The sequence below is a fragment of the Trachypithecus francoisi genome, unplaced genomic scaffold (assembly GCF_009764315.1).
Source record: "Trachypithecus francoisi isolate TF-2019V2 unplaced genomic scaffold, Tfra_2.0 Lachesis_group8, whole genome shotgun sequence".
In the NCBI taxonomy this organism is placed as follows: Eukaryota; Metazoa; Chordata; class Mammalia; order Primates; family Cercopithecidae; genus Trachypithecus; species Trachypithecus francoisi.
This window is the reverse complement of record NW_022681473.1, coordinates 108,583,649-108,604,911: the sequence shown is the minus strand read 5'-3', so window position 1 is coordinate 108,604,911 and position 21,263 is coordinate 108,583,649. Positions and strand designations below refer to the sequence as shown.

The 21,263-nt window shown below is 50.8% G+C and overlaps 1 protein-coding gene across 4 annotated transcripts in view; it reads right to left on the bottom strand.

Moving 5' to 3' along the window:
- Positions 1-17,682, bottom strand: part of POU2F3 (POU class 2 homeobox 3) — an 83,585-nt gene extending 65,903 nt beyond the window's left edge. For 2 of the 4 annotated variants that reach the window (XM_033206054.1, XM_033206057.1), the window contains exons 1-2: positions 17,457-17,682; positions 11,322-11,390 (exon numbers count right to left, since the gene is read on the bottom strand). In XM_033206054.1, the coding sequence (XP_033061945.1) occupies positions 11,322-11,390; positions 17,457-17,484 (97 nt within the window). In that variant the 5' untranslated portion in view covers positions 17,485-17,682. Of the gene's footprint in view, positions 1-11,321; positions 11,391-11,641; positions 11,754-11,883; positions 12,018-17,456 lie in introns of those variants that run through there. The other 2 variants (XM_033206055.1, XM_033206056.1) reach the window with 2 other exon arrangements.
- Positions 17,683-21,263: the final 3,581 nt, after the last annotated feature.

Sequence of the window (21,263 nt, the reverse complement as noted above, 5' to 3'; positions counted from 1 at the left end):
CTAGTCTCAGTGAATCTGCCTCATCTCTTAGCACTGGGTCCTGGGAGGAGGAGGTGCTTCTACCAGCTCCCTCCCCTTCTTCCTGCCACGTTCCTACTTCCTAAGAAGCAAAGATAAACTTGAGTTAGGATCAACACGAGGAGCCCACAGTGGGTTAATGTGACAGATGCATCTCTCTGGGTGGCAGAGTGGGCTTCTTGTCGGGTGACAGTCACTGAAGCATGCTTCCAACTCGAGAGTCCTGGACGTGTGTGGACACAACAGTGTGCTGACCACGAGTGAATTCATAGGCAAGCCTTCCTGGGAAACAGGCCATATTCCTAACTGAGGCTCCCTGGAGTGGCTGGTGGTCACAGCACCCACCATGTGGACACTTTGTCCTCCTGATACTAATAATAGCAAATAGCATTATCATCCGGCAGGCGCTCTTCTAAGTGCTTTACAAATGTTGACTCGTGTAATCCTCACAGCAGCACTATGAGGTAGAGACTATCATTACCCCTGTTTTATAAAGGAAGAAACTGAGCAGATAGCCTTTAAGTAACTACCCCAGGGTCAGAGCAGAGGAGCCCTTCTTAACACATTAGAGACACTCGGGGGTGCAGCAATTCACACTGCTCAAAGAGCCTTACAAATACTAACTGATGTGTGAAAGGATTAGAGTGTTCACAGATCCCAGCATCTCAGCTGCAAGTTGTTTTAGAGACCCTCAGATTCAGACCCTTCATCTTATGCACAAACTCGGGCCCAAAGAGGGACGGTAACTCAGGTGAGGTCGCAGGTTCGTGATAAAGATGAGTCCAGAATCCATCTGTCCTCACACTTCCTTGGCCAAACAAGAAAGTGCAGGGATTATTCCCCAGTCTCGCTGAGAGACAACCTGAGATGATCCATCCAAGGTCACCAGAGGGAGGAAGGCATGAACTCAGCCCCAGAACTCACTCAGTGGTCCTTCCCATGAACTCAGATGGCCTCAGGACACCGAGGGGCTAAATGGAGCCCAGGCGCAGGAAGGGACAGAGACCCAGCCGGCTCTCCTGTGAGGCAGAAGTTACTACTCCCAGCCCAGCGCAGACTCCTCCAACCACCCCTAGCTCTCCGGGGCCCATGGAGATGGGATGGGAAGGGAGCCAGTCAAGTACACACCTCCCTTTGATAACTTGGAGCCCTGGAGCCGACATTTGCCAGCAGGCTTAACCCCTTTTGTCCATACTTCCCTCCTCAAGAAAACCTTAATCATCCTCATTTGAATTTCAAATGACCTCTCCCCCTCCCCACCCCAACAGGCTTTGAGGCAGGGATATGGAAATTCACCCTGCAGTATGGAAATCATCGCCCTATGCAAATTGGGCGCCGAGACCCCATCGTCATAGCAACCACCCAGTTTCCTCTCCTTTCTGCACCTCTCTGGGCTCTGGCTTACATTTTTGTTCCTTTTTCCAGCCCAAGCAGCTGAAGGGAAGGCAAGCCCCCTACTGGGGCAGGTGGAGTGTCCCCAGCTGAGGTGCCCATTGGGGTCCAGATATGCCAGGCTACCGGCCCACACCTCTTTTACAAACCTGGACTGGGCACACCCAGGCAAGACCAACCGCTGGTTTTTCTGGCTGGGCTAAGCCAAGGGTGGGCTAGGCTGTGGTGGGGAAGACTGGGAGAGTCTGGGGGAGACCATGAGGCCCCCAGAGGTGGCAGGCAGGAAAGGAGACACATGGGGGGCTTTGGTGGTGCCAGTGGTAGGAGATGAAAGGCAGTGCGTGGAACCTGTATGTAAAATGCCATGCAAATGAACACCTATTATTTTTTGAGTCAACAACAGCACTGATGCTTTTGGGAGATGCCTGCAGCTGTTTCCCATGCTCCTGGCTTGGCACAAAGGCCTGCCCTCCCTGAGTCTCCCAGGGATCTGCTGTTACCCCAGGAGCGCCCACCAGCAAGCTCACCAGTTCAGGGAGGGCCCAGATGGGCACTTTGAACTCTTGGTGTTTGAAGCCCATAGGAATGAAACCTAGCCACTTATGAGGGCTCTGGTCACACATCCTGCCCTGTCCTGCCAGACCCCCAGGCTCCAATGTGGGAGAACCCCAGAAGCCTCTGCTGGGGTGACTTCATGATGCTTTCCTTTTAAGTACTCTCAGCTTGACTCTGGCCCTCTTCCTCCAAATCAAAGCCTGTGGGGAGTGGGGATGAGAGGAGGGGCTCCTCCCTTTCCGCTTTCCACTTCTTCGCCTCCTAGACAGTCCTGGGGTGGGTCATCCTGCGCCAGTCCTTCCGGGGGGAAGTGGTCTCCACAGACCCATGACAAATGCTGGCCCCAAACTCCAACTTGTCATCTCCTCTGCAACTCCTGTAGTTTCACAAACTTCCTCAAGGACCCAATTCTGCCTTGAAAGAACAAACTCGACCAGCAAAGAGACTGCCTCCAGGTGCACCCCACACTCTGGGGTCTGAAATGTATGTCTGTTTGTCTATGCAGTTGCTTGGGGGCTGGGTTGGGACAGACTGTAGCTGCACATCAGTTGCCTGAGTTCTGGCTGCTCCTCAAGGCCCTAAGACTTGTTCCAATTTGGTTGCTCATTTCTTTCTAAATTCTTTTTCCACTTTTTCAGGACTTTTCCACACTCAGGTGTTCATTGCCCTAATCGTTTCTGGGGGAGGAAGGTGAACCCAAGGTACAAAAAGGACTTACTCCCAGCTTGGGGCTGGGGGAGTCTGCAATTTTGGATGCCTTAGTGAAGGGTTGAGGCCCAGAAAGCTGCAGTGGCCTGAGTCTCTGGATGCTGCTCAGTCTTCCAGTCTGCAGGGTAGGTGGGTATCATGCTACCCTGGCCAGCAAAGGACAGACTGGGACCTCCCTCTCCTGCTGGGTCCCCCATCATCATCCCCCAACATCTCCAGGGAGGGAGTGAGAGGAATGGTAAGGAGGTCATAAGAAGATGTACCAGGGTCAGGTGGAGCATTGCTCACAGAGGCCACAGGAAAGAGACTTTCTAATACACAACACAAACTCCACTAAGGTAGTGCACCGCAAGGCATGAGCCACCGCGCCCAGACAGCTACCATTGTCTTATGTCCTCTGTCCCTGGTTCTCCACATTGACTCCCAGTCTTCCTACCACCATCTTTAGGTAGAAAGTCCCCGCAACGACCAAAGCTGGTCTGTGCACTGTGGAGGTCCGGGACCAGATATAGACAAACAGTGATTATAAGAAGTTAGAAATGTTGGCTGGGTGCGGTGGCTCACACCTGTAATCCTAGCACTTTGGGAGGCTGAGGTGGGTGGATCACCTGAGGTCAGGAGTTTGAGACCAGCCTGGCCAACATGGTGAAACTCCATCTCCACTAAAAATACAAAAATTAGCCAGGCATGGTAGCACATGCCTGTAGTCCCAGCTACATGGGAGGCTAAGGCAGGAGAATTGCTTGAGCCCAGGAGGTGGAGGTTGCAGTGAGCCAAGATCGTGCCACTGCACTCCAGCCTGGGTGACAGAGCGAGACTCCATCTTAAAAAAAAAAAAAAAAATTAGAAATGTTAACAGCACATCTAGGCACTCCATCAGTGGGCCTCCAGCTGAATTGTGTGTGAGCCCATTTGGGTGCTGTTGAGTAGGCATGGTAAGTGCAAGCTGCATGCTGTTGGGCACAGCACAGTAGGTCTGGGTACTTGTCTGTGACAGGCTGGAAATACAAACACTGGTCCTCCTCCCAGACTGTTTGAGAAGCAGTGCTCTGAGGAACAACTACACACAAACTAAGGGAACTCTGGGTGGTAAAAGATGGCTCATGGATGCCTCCCGCACCAGGCTCCCTCTCCTTTTTCCCCTTTTACGTTGGACAGAAAAGGAGTCCATGTTCTACTAGGGGCTGCAAAGGTGGCAACAGGGGTCGAGGGGTGACCATTTCCTTAAGGAGATCTCCAAGAGGAAGAGGGACTGGTGCCGAGCAGGGCTAGCCCAGCTCCTCATGGCTCATCTGAACCATACAATCCTGCCCCCTCTGCTTACCCTAGTCCTGGGTGTTGGCTGAGGAATCTATGGATGAGAAAGTGTCTATAGTTGTAAGTCATGGTACAGATGTGAGCTGCTGCTGTGGCTGTTTTATTGGATAAAGTTCTATGAGTGCTGGAGGCAGAGAAGCAACTCCTGGCTGTTCTCCTGCTATCTCTGGCACATGGAGCCATAGTCTAAGGCTGAGTGGTGAATCAGTACCTACTAATTTCCCTGTCACAGAAAGGAGAAACAAGGTGGAGTGGGAGCCACTCTGAGAAGGGCAGAACAAGGCCAGGTACGGAGGCTCATGCTTGTAATCCCAGCACTTTGGGAGGCCGATGCGGATGGATCACTTGAGGTTAGGAGTTTGAGACCAGCCTGGCCAACATGGTGAAACCCCATCTCTACTAAAAATACAAAAATTAGCCGGGCATAGTGGTAGGCGCCTGTAATCCCAGCTACTGAGGAGGCTGAGGCAGGAGAATCACTTAAACCTGGGAGGCGGAGGTTGCAGTGAGCCGAGATCATGCCATTGTACTCCAGCCTGGGCAACAAAGCAACACTCCATCTCAAAAAAAAAAAAAAAAAAAAAAGGCAGAACAAGAGGTATGGGCTTATGCAGCAGCATGAGGGTCTTAGGTGAGAGATAAGAAAGGACTTCCAGGCACCGAGGATGGCATCCTGTAGTAATAGGCAGCCAAGGCCAGGCACAGTGGCTCACGCCTGTAATCCCAGCACTTTGGGAGGCCAAGGAGGGTGGATCATGAGGTCAGGAGTTCAAGACCAGCCTGGCCAAAATGATGAAACCCTGTCTCTACTAAAAATACAAAAAATTAGCTGGGTATGTGGCACACACCCTATAATCTCAGCTACTCGGGAGGCTGAGGCAGGAGAATTGCTTGAACCCGGGAGGCAGAGGTTGCAGTGAGCTGAGATCATGACACTGTACTCCAGCCTGGGCAACAGAGCAAGGCTCTGTCAAAAAAAAAAAAAAAAAAAAAAAAAAGAAAAGGCAGCTAAGAGAAAATGTGGGATTGGTTTTCTTAGAGATATAAAATAGACAAAAAATAAGTCTCCAAGAAAGTAGCTTCTCTCATTTTCCAGGGATGGGTTTGAAATGTCTCCAAAAGAAGAGAGAGACATGGACAAGATGTCCTCTCAGGAATTCATAGCAGGAATATCAGGACCCCCTCAATGTCTGGGGGGCTACGGTTTCATTCCTCTCTTCCAGAGAGGTGAGGGATGGAGCCAGTACAGACAGAGGTGCAGACCCTAGAGGCCACCTAGCCCATCGCTTCATTTTATTCCTGCACTACCCATCTCCTTCTATTACGATGAGGAAATTCAAGTCCTGGGCACAAGTGCAGGCAGGACTTAATGATGGACTTTGAAAATTGTACACCATCACACAAATACAGTTCAGACTTGCTCTGTCATTTAATCATAAAAAGGGAGGGAGTGTGTGTGTATGTGTGTGTGTGCACACGTGCACACATGCTCACACATGTGCTTCATCTAGAGATGGTTGTCAGCTGGGCATGGTGGCTCACACATGTAATCTCAGAATTTTGGGAGGCCATGGTGGGAGGATTGCTTCAGGCCAGGAGTTCGAGACCAGCTTGGGCAACATAGCAAGATCCCGGCTCTATAAAGAGATAATTTTTAAAAATTAGGCATAGTGGTGCACACCTGTAGTCCCAGTTACTCCAGAGGCTGAGACAGGAGGATCACTTGAGCATAGGAGTTCAAGGTTGTGGGGAGCTGTGATCACCCTACCATACTCTAGTGTAGGTGACAGACTGAGACCCTGTCTTTTTTTTTTTTTTTTTTTTTTTTGAAATAGAGTTTTGCTGTGTCTCCCAGGCTGGAGTGCAGTGGCGCGATCTCGGCTCACTGCAACTTCCGCCTCTTGGGTTCAAGCAATTCTCCTGCCTCAGTCCCCTGAGTAGCTGGGATTTCAGGTGCCCGCCACCACATCCGGCTAATTTTTTGTATTTTTAGTGGAGACAGGGTTTCATCATCTTGGCCAGGCTGATCTTGAACTCCTGACCTCGTGATCCACCTGCCTCGGCCTCCCAAAGTGCTGGGATTACAGGCGTCAGCCACTGCGCCTGGCCGAGACCCTGTCCTGAAAGAATAAAATAAACAAAAATGGTTGTCAAGTACTTCCTAGATTTCTCCTGTCCTCTCTGCCATTTTAAGGATAGTTTTATTAATATTTGGACTGAAAAATCGCACTCACCCCTAAAAGTCTTCTGCCCATTCCTACGTGGAACCTCACCTCTCAGTTGCCATTTCCAGCTTGTTTTCTTGGGGAGGCAGCAGGGGCTCATTCTTTCTTTGGGACCTTATGAGAATCACTACCCTCCTGTGCTGCAGTTGTGCTTCCCTCTAAAATCATGTCCGTGCCTTCTGAAAGCCATGCGGAAAATCCACAGGGTTAGGTGGGGAGACTTTCTGCAAAGGGTCCCCAAACAGCTGACTCGCCTCTGAGGTCCTTCTGCAGGGTGGGGCTGATGTTAGTCATTCCTCCTCATAGACAAGACAGTGGAGGCCAGGGAGGAAGGGTAACAGGAAGGGCTGACAAAGCCCAGTCCCCTCCCTCATCTCTAGCTTCTCCCTTTCCCCCCGGGCTTCCCTCTTGGAGTCTTTCCTTCACAGATCTCTAAGCAGAGCAAAGGTGCCAAGGCACTTGCCCTATAGTCATCTGGGCTTGAAGCCCCACCCCGGCCCTACCCCTGCCAAATGACAACTGAGCCTAAGGGTTATGAGGGTGGGGAGTTGGTGGGGACTTGGCTCCCCTCTGGCCCCTCTGTGCCATCCTCCATAATTTTGCTACCATTGTCTTGTCTTTTCTTTGAGACCAACTCTCGCTCTGTTGCCCAGGCTGGAGTGCAGCAGCATCATCTCGGCTCACTGCAACCTCCGCCTCCTGGGTTCAAGTGATTCTCCTGCCTCAGCCTCCCGAGTAGCTGGGATTACAGGCACGTACCATCATGCCTGGCTAATTTGTGTATTTTTAGTAGAGATGGGGTTTCACCATGTTGACCAGGTTGGTCTTGAACTCCTGACCTCAAGTGATTCGCCTGCCTTGGCCTTCCAAAGTGCTGGGATTACAGGCACAAGCCACCGCGCCCGGATAGTTACCATTGTCTTATGTCCTCTGACCCTGGTTCTCCACATTGACTCCCAGTCTTCTTACCACCATCTTTAGGTAGAAAGTCACTAGAAAGATTCAGGCTTAGTTCTGTCATTCTTTAGGTATGGGAACTTGGGAAAAGTAGCTAAGGTTCTTTCTCATCACCAGCCTCCATTTCTCCATCTGTGAAGTGGGCTGATAGTACTTACTCTCATAGAGTTGTTGTAAAGGCCAAAAGCATGAAGTATTTGAGAATACCCTTACAGACATATGTTGTCACTGTTATCCAGGCAGTCACGAATTCCTGTACTAGAAGGACAACTCCTTGAGGACAGGGGTGCTCTTCATCTGAGCCCAGGATCTGCCACCAAGTCATCCTCCAAAGATGTCGGTTATACAACTACAAGCTAAGTCAGAGAAGAGGATCAGAGCCTAAACAGAGAAGACAGCTGAGGGTGTCAGAGGAGAAAAGACTGAAAGGGAAGCTGGAAAGAAAGGAATGGGGAGAAAACCAGAAAAAAGGATGGAGAGAGAGAGAGAGAGAGAGCTCAGAGCTGAGGAAACCTGCACAAAAATGCAAGATCCGGAAACAGATGGAAAGAATTGTGAAAAGCAGAACTGTGCACACATCCTTTAAAATTCAGCCCTTAGAGATTATCTAGTCCAAACCTCGACTATGTGGGGAGGAAAATAAAGGTCCACGTGGGGAAACGCTTGCCAAGATAATATGCAGGGAGTTAATGGCAGGCCCAGGATAAGAGTCTGATAGAGTCAGACAAGGCCAAGTTTGATTTCTGGCTATAAGCTGTGTGATATTGGGTAAGTCAGTTTCTCACTCTGAGCTGCGGTTTCCTCATCAATGAAAATGGGGTTAATCATGTCTCTATCTCATAGCCTTATTGTAAGAATTAAATGAGATGCTGTAAATAAAGTTGCCTACATGTGCCTGCTGGGGGAGGAGGCTCTGTAAATGTTATGATCTCTCCCTCCTTCTTCCTGACCCTCTGTTCTTTCCTGCTTTGTGATTGAGGCAATGATGTGACCAGCATGGTCAAAAGTCACAGGGTTAGCCACATCTGTACTTGGAGGCTGTCAGTTACAGACCTGGGGGCTTTTGAAATGTGGGCAAGGCTATATTCTCATCAACCACCTAAATGAGAACAGAAAAAAATTGTTGTCAGCCTCAAGAGTGGAGAAAAGTCCCAGCGCAGTGGCTCCTGCCTGTAGTCCCAGCTACTTGGCAGGCAGAGGCAGGAGAATCCCTTGAGCCGGGAGTTCGAGGCTGCAGTGCCCATGACTGTACCACTGCACTCCAGCCTGGGCGACAGAGGGAGACCCTGTCTCAAAAAAAGAAGTGGAGGAAAAGTAACAACAGTTAAGGAAGTGATAGGTAGGAAGGACAGAAAAGCGGATAGTTCAGAAATCTAGAAAGAGGAAAGAGTACCGAACAGGGGCTCTGAGCTTTGGCTGGTCCCTTGTGCTGCTGCAAAGACATTCTGAGTTCTCGGGCAGCTTATTCTTCGTCTATGCCTTGGCTTCCTCACAGGCCAAAGAAAGGAAAAGATGTGCCACCCGGCCAGGTCTCCACCAGCCGAGGTCTGTGTCCGGCCCTGAGAATGCTCTCCTGGGCATTCCTGACCAGTGCAGATGGGGAAATTTACCTCCCTTTCCCAGCTCCTATCCCCAGTACCCCTTAGGGATTTCACACAGCAAAGGGGGTGCTTTCAGGGAGCTGGGGCTTTCTAACTCACCTTTGCTTATAGTTCCTTTAAAAGCCAGAGACAAACCACCCCTTAATTCATGCCCTACTAAGAAGGTGAATCTGCCTTTTAAAATCCAAAGGAAGCCATTAAACCAAGTTGGTAACCATTGTGACTCATAATAAGCTTTCTTCTGTAAAAAAAATGAGTCAGAACGACTTTCCAGGAAGTTTGGTTACTTTAATTAGCCACCTCTTTCTTCTTGCCCTTAAACACATGCAGTAATTTGAAGATCACCTAAGTATTGATGCTACCAGCCAGGAGCCCTGAAGTGAAAGATCTACTGGTGGTAGTAAAGTTCCAGACATCACGGGCTCCTTGGAGCTGAACAGGCACCTGTGCAGAATCCTTTCCTAAATGGTGAAGGGAGCAAACCAACCTTCCGGGCTGATGCACTGGCCTGAGTAAAGCGGGGAATGATCCAGAAATATTCAGCAGCGAAGCCCATCTATATATTCCAGAATCTTAATGATGATCACAGCTGCCATGTGCCAAGCACTGTTCTAAGGAATTGAGACACCATCTCAAATAACTCTCAACCCACTCTCTAAGTTGGGCATTAATTTTCCCCCTTTACAAAAAGGACAAGGATAAATTTTCAGGTCATGCAGCCAGTAAGCAGTGGAGCTGCAAATTTTATCCCAGGTCTGTTTGATTCTAGATCCATACTCTTCAAAGGTCATCCGTTCCTACCTCCTAGGGAGGCAAAGTGGCTGGTCTAAGGTCATATATTGAATTGGCGGTATCCCTGGATAAGAGACAGATTCTGAAGGTCTTAGTCGATGTCTGGATTCTTTCTCTCTTAACTTACTTTATATATAGCTCCCAGATAGGAAGTCAGAATTTGCTCAGATTGACCATAACACACTTACCTTCCTAAGCCCCAACAGGATCTGAACTCCCTCCCTTTCCTGGCTCCTCTTTCAGGGTTCTGTGTGGCTCATTCTCACTCCTAACACTATTACCCTGACTTGGTCACAGTAACAGAACACCAGTGCAAGCTGGTTATGTGTGGTCTTCTTCCCATGTGGACACTCCCTTAGCTGTGTCCCCACACACCTGGGCAATGGGCCCCAGGTAAACAGAGTTGGCTCCAGTCAGCCTGCTTCCAGAAAAGGGCAATCCAGCTTCTCTGGATCATGGCTCCTGGGCTGATTTTTCTCTAGGGAAGGGTGTCAGTGTGGGGACTGTATCTATCACTCTGTAGCTGATCTAAGTTTAAAGTCTTGCTCAGGTTTTTGAGATAAAAGGGAATCTTCCTCTCAAGTGGGAAGAACAGGTGCCCCTCTCCACAGACCCTTAGTAAAAGATACTCTGCTAAATAATCAATTGAAACATAAGTGTGACCGGCCCACATTCTCCTTGGTCTAGCTGCCTCTGTACATATGCACAGCAAAATAGAAAGATTGTAGCTTGATGTGTATTGCTACCTGTGCAAGGAAACACTGTTTCAGTATTAAACTGGGAAGCAGAAAAGTTTATGGCAAATGCATACTGTGGATGCCCTCCCCACCAAGACCCCCAATTATCTTGTCCCTGACAAGAATCTCATAGCTTCAAGAATGGAACTAGACTGCTCTAAAAGATTTGAAAAAGATTTTAGCTCTGGGGGACATTGATTCTCTTCCACTTCTAATTTCTATGTCTCTAATGATCCAGATGAAAGACTAATTGAGGTCTGGTTGGAATGCTATTAAAGTTATTTGGTGGTGTTAACAATTTATACTCATCTTTAAGTTCTTTTTAATTATATGGAGCTTTCAAAGCAAGGCTTGGACTATGGAGGTAAAAATAGAGAGCTATGAAACTTTCTTTTTTAATTCTTCTTTGTTCCTCTCACCTTTTTTTTGACATGGTCCAGCCTCAAACTCCTAGGCTCAAGGAATCCTCCCACCTTGGCCTGCTGACTAGCTGGGGCTACTGACATCCTTTCTCTTCTTCACAAAGCAAAGTCATCTCCAGGCACCAAGTCTTCCTCTCTGAGCCTATTTGCCACCCACATGCACATTATTTGGAAGAGAAACATTTGTACACAGGCCTCTTTGGTTAGTGCCTTGAGGAGCACTGTCGAGGTATCTGGGGCTAAAAGGCCCTGGTTCCCATCTAAGACAGACAGGTTCTGCCTCTGCCAGTCACAGCAGTTGGGAACACAGCTGCTCCCGAACCTTTTTGGTTTTGTTCTGTTTTAAAGTATCTGGTCTCTTCCTAGCCTAGTTCCAGAGGTTTTGTTCCACTGTGGACCAATATCTACTGTTCAAAGGCTCCAGAATCATATCCCATGTCCTCAGGGAATTCACTTAGTTCCTAAGACCGAGCTTTAGGGTCTGGATGGCTGAAAGACCAAGCAAGAAGAGACACCAGTTGTTCAACAATTCCCAACAACTCTCTTCCCCCCACCCCCTGCATTCCTACTCCATCCCCTAGAAGAGAAGACCCTTACCTGGCTCCACCTGGCTGAGAGTGTTGCGAGCATCCGTGGAATCAGCTACATCCCCACTCATCTTGATATCTACAGGGAAAACACAACTGATTTTAATAACAGGTCACAATTTTTCTTGCTATGACATATGTGGCTTTAACTAAATAGCAAAGATGAATGTGTAATTACAACAACCATCAGACTTTCAAATTCCTGATTCCCGAACATACAACCATTAGAATATTCATAAGCTTGGGGGCACGGATCCCCTCCTCCCATGCTCTCCTCCTCTCCTTGCCTTTCTCTTCCCCTTTCCCCGGTGCCACTGCAGGGTCTCTCACCTTTTGCATCATTCATGGCCACTTGCTTCTATCACCAGGACTCAGTTGGTAAAAATTTAACAAGGGGGTGGAGGGGACACTTCCCATTTCCAACACTCGTTTCCTTTGGGATCTGAAGAATTTATTTTATTTTTAAATAGTGAAAGAATTATCCCTCCCCGCTGCCTCCCCAGCTCTGTTTCCCTTAATAACCCCATCCTGGAAGGTAAAAGTGCCCTTAAACCAAGGTTCGCCCTTCTCACCTTTCTTCCCAGGTCCTGCCTGGGTTCTCTGGTCTCAGAGGTCAGCCCACTGTCTGGGGATCAAGCCCTAGCTCCTGTGTTGTTCTCCTTGGAGATCCTGTCCTTCGGGGATCCTTACCTTCTCTCCTACTCCTTCAACTGGCTCAGTGAGAAAGGGATGGCAGTGGGTCAGTGCCCCACAGAAAGAGAATACCTACACCAAGCCCCTGGCTCAGTCCCCGAGTCCTGCTGGTTCAGCATCTCTGCCCTGCTTCATTTCAATAAATTAAGCATTTACCCTTAACAGACAGCTGCCACCACCTATGTGGGAGGCCCCTAAGTCTCCTCTTGGGGTTAGCAGGGGGAAGAAAAGAGGCAACTTTGAACCAACTCACTCTCTCTCCGCTCCTCTCCTTATTAAACCACCCAAAGACTGAAGCCTTAAAGACAGAAGAATATTTTATTCAAATCATGTTGACCCCCGCACTCCCCCTTCTCTGGGGCAGCACTTTAACTCTTTCGAACCAGATAAAGTCTTGGCAAGCCAATTTGCATACTTGGCTCCCTAGCCAATCCCAGTCAAGCAGGCAGTCTTAATTTGCATCAGGTAATCAGGCAGTTGGCAGTCTGGACGCCCAGGTCTGGAGATGATCAGGATGAGGAAAAAGGGTAGACCTGTGCCCCAGGGAAAGAGGGGAGAAAACCTACTTTTCCTTTTTTGTGTGTGTGAGGAATAATGTGTGCGGCTCGGCTGAGGTGGACACCACCTCCAGAGTGTGGCAGCTTTGATGCCAAAACAAGCCAGAGATGAGGGATCCAAAGATTTAGAGCCTAGAATACCCCAGAAGTAGGGGAGAAAGTAAGGAGTCACTGTGGTTTAAGGAGTTTTTCAAGACCAGCCAAATTGAGGGAAGACTCCAAGGTAAACACTCAGGGCTCCATGGAACCCTCCCCAAACAATCTACACTGCACTCTGTGGTCAGTCACAGAACTCTAAGGAAGACCTGCCACCTTACCCAACCCCGCCACCTCCTAGTGCACGGCATTTAGGAAGGCATTTCTTGAGCCTCACCTCGATCCGCCCTGCTGCAGTCTCAAACTCTCTGTATAGTTTGCCATGCATGAATATGCAGAATAACTACTGTAGACCACCCAGACATGTTTGCAAAGGGCTTCTGCTGCCACTGGCCTTCTGTTCCAATGGGGAAACGGGCTCCCCTGTCCCACCCGTTAAGTGCTATCCACCTGGAGCTGGGCATTGCCTAACGCAGATCTGCTCAGCCCACACTTCACCATGAGGGTTCTTCAACAGTGCTGAGAAGTGGCCCTGAGTCAGAGACTGCTGGAAAGGTGCAGAGGAAGATCACCTCACTGGTGGTTTCAATTTGCTTCATCAGCACCAGGATTCAGGGCATGGGATTTGGCATCAGATAAACATGGATTAATCTCAGTGCTATCAGTAACTAGCTGGGGGACCCTAGCCACATATTCAAATGTGAATTTTCTCACCTGAAAATGAGAATAACGATACATACTTCCCAGGATTTTTGTGAGGATTAAATGAAATACTGAATGAAAACTGCCAGGAAAGCAGTTCAGGCACAAAGTAAGCACCTAATAAATGAACTAATTAAACAGACATGTAGGCTTAGGTGCTAGTCCCCTTCCCTTCCTGCCTTCTTCTCATGCCCCTCCATTAACCCCTTGCCCCATTACAAGGAATAGCTTTGGTCTTCTGTCTGAGCCACCATTGTAATTTGTCCTTAATCTGGGAAACCATTAGGATTCTCCAAATTCTAACTTCATAGAAAAAGTGTTCATGAGGATAGGAAAAAGTTAAGAGACAGTGATGCTGGGAGGATGACCAGAGTCTCTGAATCAACTGATTTCAAACTCCTGACATTTAAGAAGGTAATTCTTTAGCTAAACTGTAATCTTATGCCTAGAACCCAAATTCTCCTCCAACACCCATTCTCCACATCACCTTCATCAAATACACACAGAAACTCTCATTCATCCTTTAAGTTAGCCTAAACTTTAGTCTTAATCATGTCTAAAAAGTAACTTTTAAAGGCATCAACCCCCTCCCCTCCTCATCTGCCATGATGTCTACTCATCTGATGTATTCATTATGGGAGCAACAAGGTGGCACTTCAGGATTGGAGGGGCAGGGTGAGATGACCTGTCAAGCCTCTTCTTGAGTTCCATAGGATGCTAAGACACTGAGAACCTGTTCCGGTTGGGTAGGAGGCTCAGGCTGATGGGTGGGACGAGCTTTTGGGTCTCAGCCTAAAAATGGGCCAACACCGAAACTCCCTGAGACGCTGTAACCCTTCACCTGTCGGACAGCACTTGCCGGGGTGAGTGAGAGAGGTGTGGGGTGGGGCCAGGCTCCTCTGTGTTATCTCAGCCAGAGACTGAGTAGGCTCCTTGCCATCACTCCCTTCCCTGGGGAGGCTCAGCTGCTCTGTGTAAGAGCCCAGACACCAGCTGCAGACCCTCTCCTGCCCCACTCAGCTCCATCACACCCTGAAGTTAATCTTGGCTTGTCCAGGAGCGGCCCCTCTTTAGACATCTGTGAACCCCCGGGAGGAAAGCTCGAGAGGCAGCGTTCCCCCCAGGCTGCAGGCTGAGGGTCCTGGACCTCCTGGGACCAGGCTACTCTGGGAAAGCAGAAGCCATCTCTCTCCTAGCATCCATCTTCATGTTCTCGGAAGGACGGGAGCTCCTTCTGGCTCCTCCCTCACATACCTGCTGATGCTGGCGCTTCCACCAGGAGACTTCAAAGGACCCACCAGCCCCACTTCCGAGCCAGCCAAGGCTCCAACTCTCCACCAGAAGAGACTTCTCTCATTTCTTCTCAGTCCCACCATCAGGCCTTCCAACCCAAATGCTATTCCTGAGCTCCAACTGGCACCCGTCCGTGAGCCTCAGCCCCTCTTTCCCAACCTTGGTGGGGAACAGCCCACAGTGAGGAGAAAGGCAGAGAAAGAGACACCTGGAGCTAACCAGGTGTGCCCCCGTCAGCTGGCTTCCCATTGCTTTCCTTTGTCTCTTATCTGCCTCCCTAGCTGGCCGCCTCTGGCCTACTTCTCTGCCTGTTTTTTGTCAGGGAGCAGGGTGCCCTTCCTTGCTGCGGAGGCCTTGTGTCTTGTGACCTGCCTGCTCAGGTCTTTGTGCTTCCAGGTGAGAGATGTTCTATAAAGTACAAGGTGCGAAGGCTCCAGACAGACCTGAATCATGGCTCATACCCAGGTTATCAGAGCAAGACAATGGGGTTGACTCGGGCTGGCCCCAGTGCGAGTGGAGCCTTTAGAGTGGGGGACCTGGGAGCAAGCCTATGCTCTAGCTTGTGTGCTCCTGTTCATCCTCCTTCCTCCATCCAAACTCCTCCAGTAAATCAATTAAGGAGGAGACCCCAAGGGCCCAGCCCCGGGAATTCACAGGGGAGGCGCTGGGAATCGAGGTCAGTAGGATGTAGGATTATCGTGGCAGGGGAAAATGGGACTCAAAAGGGACCACATTTCCCAAAGAGGATCCTGGACTAAGGGACCCTAAAGAGGGACCCATCATGAGATATTCCACAGAAGGAAGAGCGATCTCCTCCACAGACCCCACAGCAGAGTGCGCACTGCAAGACCCTACAAAGAAGATCTTGAACCATAAAGGCCACAGGAGGACCCAGCAAGGAGAGCCGTCCCATAGAGACCCAGTCAGAGAGAGGGGACAGAAAGTCCCAAACTCAGAGACCTCTGGAGGTGCCACTGAAGGGGAACCCTCAGACACTACAGATGGGCCAAGACCCAGAAACTGCACAGGGAGGCCAGGTAGCCCTGAGCGGGGAGTGGGCTGGGGAGGGAACAGGCAAATGGAGAGAGATGAATTGGGGAATCTACCCCAGTTATGTGGAGACCCCGCCTTGAGGAATCGCCCCACCTGGGGTTGAGCTCAGTCCCCCCCATGTGTTGGGAATCCCTGCTCACAGGGACAGGGTGGAGAAGGTGTCTGGGCTTCTGAGAAGCATCAGCCAGGAGCTCACTCCCGGGGAAGGCATAGGGGGCTGGGCCCTCTCTCCACCTCATCCTCTGGTGCTCTCTGCTCTCTGCTATATCCTCTGAGGCCCCAGGCTGCCTCCCTGATGGGTCCCAACTGTCCCACCCCCTCCCACTTCTGCAGAATGGGAGCCTCAGTAGAAAAGCAGGTGGAAAACCCCCGGGAAGTCTGTGATCTTGATGCTAAAAAACCTCCCATCCACTGCTAAGCCCACCTTTCTGAAGAGCCTTGCTCCCAGTCAAACCCTGGCCTTCTCTGCGGGAAGTGAAGGGGAGAGCACCTACCCAGGACCTGCCCGAGGTATGCCCAGTTTAGAAACAGATTTTCCTCAGACTCTGGATGACACCCAGTTGGAGAGTTTCTTCCGCCTCACCTAGCCCTTCTGGCACGTCCTGGGGAGCCACTCAGCGCCAACATCTCACTGCCAGCCTGCCTCTCACTCGGCCCTGCCAGGAAACAGCATCTGGGGAACTGGGCACTCAAGGTCCTTCCCTCCAGGCACTCACTGATGCTTGTTTTCAGGCTGGGGAGGCCTCAGACCTGCTCTGCTCCTTGGGGTGGGTCCGGAGAATTGCCTCCTCCCTACTCTCCCAGAAAGGAGACCAGGTAACAACATTTCCATCAACAGCCCCCAAATCCTAAAGAAAGATCACTGGGTCCTGCCCACTTTGATAGTAAGTTGCTAGGTTAGAAATGGCCAGGTCAGGTACTGCTTTCTTCACCTGTTCTTTGCTCAGGCCCTGTGACCTCCAGAAGGCCCACCCTAACACCAAGCCCCAAGCCAAGCCCAACCTGGCTGCCTGGCAGCTCCTGCCTTAGCCCAGCTGTGGAAGGAGGAACAGCAAGGTGAATGGCACGGCATGGGCACTCCATGCCCACCTCTCATTCATTCATGCAGGGAAGCCTGACTCCCGGCAAAGCATTTGCATCTCCTAGATTTCCACCCCTTAGGGAAGGAAGGCATGGGACATGGAACCTAGAGGATGTGCCTGTCACCATTCCCTCTCAAATACATGGGGTATGGCCCCTGCCCCAGGGGCACCTCTGTAATTGCCCTACCTCACCCACTTCTCCTAAGCCCCCCAACCACATAAATGTCCGCTTTGCCACTATCTCACACATATGCCCAGACACCAGCACCCGGCATGTGGACATACACATTTCCCTCACTTAGGCACTCCCAGGTCCACACCCCTGACTGAGTGAGTGAACCACCCATCCCTGCAACCTCCTGAGACTATGACAGTTCAGCACACCGACGTCCCACACAACTGCCACTCCCCAGACCGGGGACTTCGAAGCCCTCCCGTCCTCCACCAGCCCCCACCCTTTTTCTTTTCCAGGGTTTCTTATCCCAGATCCCCTCTCTTTAGTCTGCAAACACTGACCGGCGCCCACCCCAGGACAACCCGCTATCCACACCGCCCTCTCCTGGCCGCTGGGAAACAAGCCCCCCCTCCCCGACCAGAACGCTGTCCCTCTCCTTCACCCCTGCCCACACGCAGTGACACCTGTCAGAGCTCATTCCCTCCGCCCCTCACCTGTGTGCATGGACTCCAGATTCACCATCCTGCCCCAGGTGGGGCCAAAGCCAGCGCCCCCCCAGGTCCCTCGCGACTGCCCCAGCCGGGCCCCCTGCGAAGCCAGCGTCTCCTTCCTCCAGACCCCGGCCGCCGCCAACGCGGGAGCCGCTGCCGGAGCCGTCGCCGCCACTGTCGCGCGCTCCGCTGCTCCGGCCCGGGCAACACTCGGCGCCGCCAGGATTGCCACACTCCCCAGGTGAGCACGCGGCGCGGGGCGGGGGCCGCCGGCCACGCCCCCTGGCAGGAGCCCCGTGCCTGGCCCCCGGCCCATGCAAAGCAGCGATTTGCATACATGGAGCTGGGGACCTGGGGAGGGGGCCGAGGGTGCTGCCAGGGCGGGTCTCGATCCTGCGGAACACCTGCCTCCTCCAACCCGGCCTAGCAGCACCTCCTAACCGCGCCCGGAGTGGCGCGAACTCCTGGTCCTCCTCGCCCTTTTTAGGAAGCCCTGGCGTGTTCTCCAGCCTGAGCCCGAGCTTCCTTCTGGACAGATCCTGAAGTGTAAGCGCTGCAAAGAAGCTGGAGTGTTTGGAGAAGTCGGGGATCTGCTGGAAAGAATTCGGTTTTGGAATCTCACCTCTCAACTGCTTACCAGCAGTGTGGCTGGGACAAGGTTCTTCACCTCCCTGAGCTCATTTAACTCATCTGTAAAACAGTGCAGGTGCTAATCGGGTTCTCTATGAGGCTGAGCAAGTGGCCAAGCTCACCTAGCCCCCATGGCATCCTCACAGCATTGTGGGATTTAGAGGGGGTGCAGCTTATTATTAGCACAGTTTCCAGGTGCACACAACTGCTTCCTGCTTGCCCCTCCCTGTCTCCTGCCCCAGGTCCCAGGTTGCTGTGAGGCTCTACCAGAGGATGGATGTGGAAGTTACCAGTGTCCAGGCTTTTGGTGACAGCCACCTTCCAGAGCTGGGAAGTGACTTGCTCAAAGGTGCACACTTCCCTAGTGACACAGCCTAGCTGGAATCAGGTCTCTGGACTCCCACTCCAGTGCTCTTTGCAGCACCCACCATATGCTCATCCCTTTCTCTTCCTCTCTTCAAGTCCCAGCAAGTGGTTCTGTCACCACAGGATGGCCTGCATGGAAGCCCAGACGGCTGTGTGCAGACAGGACGGCAGGGCCTCGCTTTCCTTCCCAGACAGGACTCATGAACATGTCTTCGCCTTAGTCCCACGGGCTACTCCCCGCGCACAGAACAGGTTTTGGGCTTTCCTGCCCTTACACCTTGTTTACAGTGTCCTTTCCCCCTGGCACGCCCATCCCACCATGTACCCCAATCATTCCCACGATAACAACAAGCATTTCATGTGTTTTCACTGTGTGCCAAGCACTGGGGTGACCAACACTTGAGAGGCATCTTTCCTGCCTTCAGTTCTTGTTTAGTCCTCAAAACCTGTACATTGTACTATGATTACTGCCATTTTATAGATGGGGAAAATGAGGCTTGGAGAGTTTAAGTTCCACGTTCTTTTTTTTTTTTTTTTTTTTGAGATGGAGTCTCACTCTGTTACCCAGGCTGGAGTACAGTGGTGCGATCTCGGCTCACTGCAACCTCCCCTTCCTGGGTTCAAGCAATTCTCCTCAGCCTCTCGAGCAGCTGGGACTATAGGCGCGTGCCACCATGCCCAGCTAATTTTTGTGTTTTTAGTAGAGATGGGGTTTCACCATGTTAGCCAAGATGGTCTCGATCTCCTGACCTCGTGATCTGCCCACCTCAGCCTCCCAAAGTGCTGGGATGACAGACATGAGCCACTGTGCCCGGCCTAAGTTCCATGTTCTTAACAGCCTTCATGGCAGGTTCTGAGGGCCTTTTCTTAGCTTACCTCCTGGTTGGTAACTGATCAACTGTTTCATTCTATTGCCCCCACCCCAGCACCTAGAACAGGGCTAGGCACACAACAGGTATCAGAAAGTGTTCCGTGGGTGCTAGAGGATTAGGCCCCAGAGGATTAGGAAGCATTTAAGTGCTTCTTCAGATCCACATACGCCACCCTCCCCTGTCAGGATGGACCACTCCCAGATGGACCTCCTCTCTCCATGCTCCTGAAAAGAAGGGAGGAGAAAAACTTCTTGTTTCTTCTGGACGAGGAAAGAGACCAGCAAGGGCTTATTGGATGCCCAAGGGTGTGCCTCTCAGCACACTCAGCCTCTGTTCCTTCCTTCCCTCCTCTTCAACCCTCCCCCAGCTCCCATCCCCTTCGGGCCCTTTCTTCTTCCCAACTCTAGGTTTGGCCCCTTCCCTGAAGTCCATTTCTTACCTACAACTGCGCTCACCTGCCACCATTCTGGAAAAATGCCTGCACACAGTTTATATACCCCTGTGTGCTTGTTATTTCCATATCTTGATTTGCATATTATTTGCATGGCCATGTGCACCGAGGGTCTCATTCTCTGACCACCTTATCTGGGGTCTGTTGCCCTTTTTCATGTGCAAAGTCACCTTTCTTCTCTGGGCTTTAGTTTTCCAAAAGTCAGAGAGGCCCATATTTGATAATTACGAAGGGCCTTCTGGCACCAGCAGTCTAGGATTCTGGGGTTCTGAGGGGAATGGGGAGATGGAGTTCTTGTGGGGATTGGGGTGGGAACTGAGGCACGGATAGGACCTTGGAGGCTCACAGTTGGAGGCACAGCTTTGGGTTCCAAACTTGGGGTGTGGAGGTGGGAGGATGAACAGGTCAGAAGGGGCTGAGTGGGGAGAGGACAGCAGATACTGCCTCGTATTCATTCATTTACTCATTCACTCAGTAAATACAGATTGAGTGCTTCCTACATGCCAAGAACTGTGCTCCATGCTGAACATACACCATCTTATTTTAGTCAGTGCCACTTTAGATGGAAGGTACAATTATTAGCCCTCTGTTACAGATAAGAAAACTGAGGCTCAGAGAAGTAAATGCAGTTAGTAGACTACAGAGTTAGTATCTAGACGCAGGGCTGCCGACCCCAAAGCCAGTGATTTTAATCCTGCCCTCCAGTTTCTGAATCTAAGCTTCCCCTTCTCTTATCAGATAATGAGGTATAAGGAACCTAGATATCATTGAACTCCTCATTTGAGGGACCTGAGGCCCACAAGCAGGGGGACTTACCCTAGAAAACAGAACAAATATACGGTTCAGCAGAGACCTTTCTACTCTTCCTACATATGCCCTTCCTGAGACTTAGAAGGCTGGGGTGCCCTCCGAGTCCCATGTGCGTATGGGGGTGAGGAAAACAGCGAGCAATCTTTATTCCTTCTCTCCTGACTTGCTTACCAATCACTTCAGTTAGATGAGCATGGAACATAGAAAAACTCCTTCATCTCTTCCTCTCATTTCCAGTTCTTGTAGTCTGCACGAAACCAGCTTTTTGAGCTCCGACCTGGAGTGAAGTAGCGGGGAAAATGTCACCCCCCGAATACTCCATGTCCCTGTTTAGCTTAGGAGAGGAAAAGCTGTGGGGAAGAGAGAGAGAGATAGGGGGTTGCCTGGAGGTTAGAAAGGAACAGAAGAAAGAAAGGGAAAAAGAAGCCAGGACAGGAAATTTCTGTGCCTTTGGACATCAAAAGAGTTATATGCAAATAAAATGCAAATTAAATGCAAACCATCCCTCCCTCCCTTCTTTACCCCACCTCTCTCAACAGCTGGAGGACTTTTTTCAGAGTAGCAGAAGCCTTACTCCGGGACGCTGTGGGTTTGAAACTGTCAACTCTGACCCCTCCCCAGGCCCTCCTGGGCCTCCTGGAGTGACATCTAACCCCCTTGGCTGCACCTGTAGGGAGTCAC